The sequence below is a fragment of the Lathyrus oleraceus genome, chromosome 2 (assembly GCF_024323335.1).
Source record: "Lathyrus oleraceus cultivar Zhongwan6 chromosome 2, CAAS_Psat_ZW6_1.0, whole genome shotgun sequence".
Lineage (NCBI taxonomy): Eukaryota > Viridiplantae > Streptophyta > Magnoliopsida > Fabales > Fabaceae > Lathyrus > Lathyrus oleraceus.
Genome location: NC_066580.1, coordinates 290,572,350 through 290,574,516, shown reverse-complemented (window position 1 = coordinate 290,574,516; position 2,167 = coordinate 290,572,350). Strand labels below are relative to the sequence as shown.

The following is a 2,167-nucleotide window of genomic DNA, read 5'->3' as shown; positions in this document are numbered from 1 at the left end:
GCCGCCGCCAGTGGCGGATTTAGAAACATTTTAATGTGGGGGAAAAAGTATAACTTATATTTATTCTTTTTTAAAAATAGTTAAATATTATTATTATTATTATTTTTAGAGATATTAAAAAAATTTAAGATATAAAAATTATATAATAAATAAACATTTAACGTTTGAAGGAATTCATTTTTAATTTTTTAAATAAAAAAAACGACTCCATACTCTAAGTATGCTCGGTTCTGGGAAAAATATATCATCTAGGAAAAAAAATTACTTATTTGACATTTTGAGAAAAATACAGTTTTCTGAATTTTATGAGAAAAAGTTTTACAGTATTGATATAAATACATCAACATCTGTAAAATTATAAAACACTGATTAAAAATTATATTATAATAATTTCATCGTTAATTTATAGGGTTTAAACTCAATTCATAAAAATTCTCTATCCCACGCTTCATCGTCAAAACCTGGGTTGCGACCAAATGTGATTATCCTATTTTGGACACAGGTCGAATCATCGATTGATTAAAAAGTGACCAAATGAGAAAAATCTCATTTGCTCACAGATCGTTAAAAGCAATCGATTTCAAAAATACCAAATTCACATATTTATTAACATATGCATACCATCACAAGGAAAAACATATAATTGCCCATAAAGGGGTATTAAAATAAATTAATCACACAATGCATCATTTTAATAATATGATATGCTAATAAAATATTAAAATAAATTAGGGGGTGTTACAACTCTCCCCCACTAAAAAGGATTTTTTCCCTCGAAAATTACTTGGCAAAAACAACTCAGGATATGATTCCTTCATTCGACTCTCTAGCTCCCAAGTCATGTTACCTCCAGCAGGTCCTCCCCAAACAACCTTCACAAGAACAATTTCTTTATCGCGTAGTTGCTTTACTTCTCTATCCTTGATCTGAATAGGTGACACTTCAACCGTCAGATTATCCCTAACTTGTACATCATCCATTTGTATCATGTGAGATGGATCATGAATATACTTCCGAAGATGTGACACATGGAACACATCATGCAGATTCAAAAGAGATGGGGGTAGTGCCACACGGTAAGCAAAAACTCCAATCTTCTGGGTAATCTGATAGGGTCCAATGAAGCAAGGAGTCAGCTTCTTAGACTTCAGGGCATGACCCACACCGGTCACAAGAGTGACTCTCATAAAAAGATGATCACCTTCTCGGAACTCTAGATCCTTCATTCGCTTATCATGATAGCTCTTCTGCCTGCTATGTGAAGCCTTCATCTTCTCTTGAATCATTTTAACTTTCTCGGTAGTCTGTTGAACGATTTCAGGTCCGAGTACAACACTCTCTCCAAATTCGTACCAACATACAGGAGTCCTGCACCTTCTGCCATATAATGCCTCGAATGTGTCCATACCAATGCTAGAATGATAGCTATTATTATAAGTAAACTCGATCAATGGTAGATAGCTGTCCCAAGCATCTCCTTGTTCCAAAACACATGTACTCAATAGGTCCTCAAGAGACTGGATGGTCCTCTGAGTGTGTCCTCTGTCTGAGGGTGATAAGCAAAACTCAACCTCAGCCTAGTACCCAAATCTTCCTATAAACTCCCCCAAAATCTAGATGTAAACCTTGGGTCTCTGTCGAAAACTATATACGAAGGGATGCCATGCAACTTCATAATATTATCAATATAGATCTCAGCCAACCTTTGCAATAAGAAACTAATCTTAATCGATATGAAGTGAGCCGTTTTAGTCAGCTTGTCAATAATCACCCAAATAATATCACTTCCCTTCGGGGTATTCGGTAAACCAATAACAAAGTCCATTGAGATGTTGTCCCACTTCCATTCAGGGATCTCTGTGGTTGCATTAGTCCAAACGGCTCTTGATGCTCTACCTTAGACTTTTGACAAATCAAACAAGAATAAACAAATTATTCGATTTCCTTCTTCATTCCAGACCACTAGAACATTTTCTTCAGATCCTGATACATTTTGGTAGCTCTAGGATAAATGCTCAAACTGCTCCAAAGACTCTCCTCTAAAATCATTTTCTTAAATTCTGGTATATGAGGTATACAAACTCTGTCTTGAAACTTTAGAATTCCATCTCCATCAATTCGAAATTCTTCATCATTTCTCTGTCCAACTAATGCTAAGTGATCAACC

At 35.1% G+C, this 2,167-nt stretch overlaps 1 protein-coding gene across 1 annotated transcript; it reads right to left on the bottom strand.

Moving 5' to 3' along the window:
• Positions 1-318: 318 nt before the first annotated feature.
• Positions 319-1,825, bottom strand: LOC127122937 (uncharacterized). The gene is made up of 3 exons (XM_051053209.1): positions 1,626-1,825; positions 785-1,425; positions 319-347 (listed from the first exon to the last, which is right to left on the bottom strand). The coding sequence occupies exons 1-3, from the start codon at positions 1,823-1,825 to the stop codon at positions 319-321; spliced, it is 870 nt and encodes a 289-aa protein (XP_050909166.1).
• Positions 1,826-2,167: the final 342 nt, after the last annotated feature.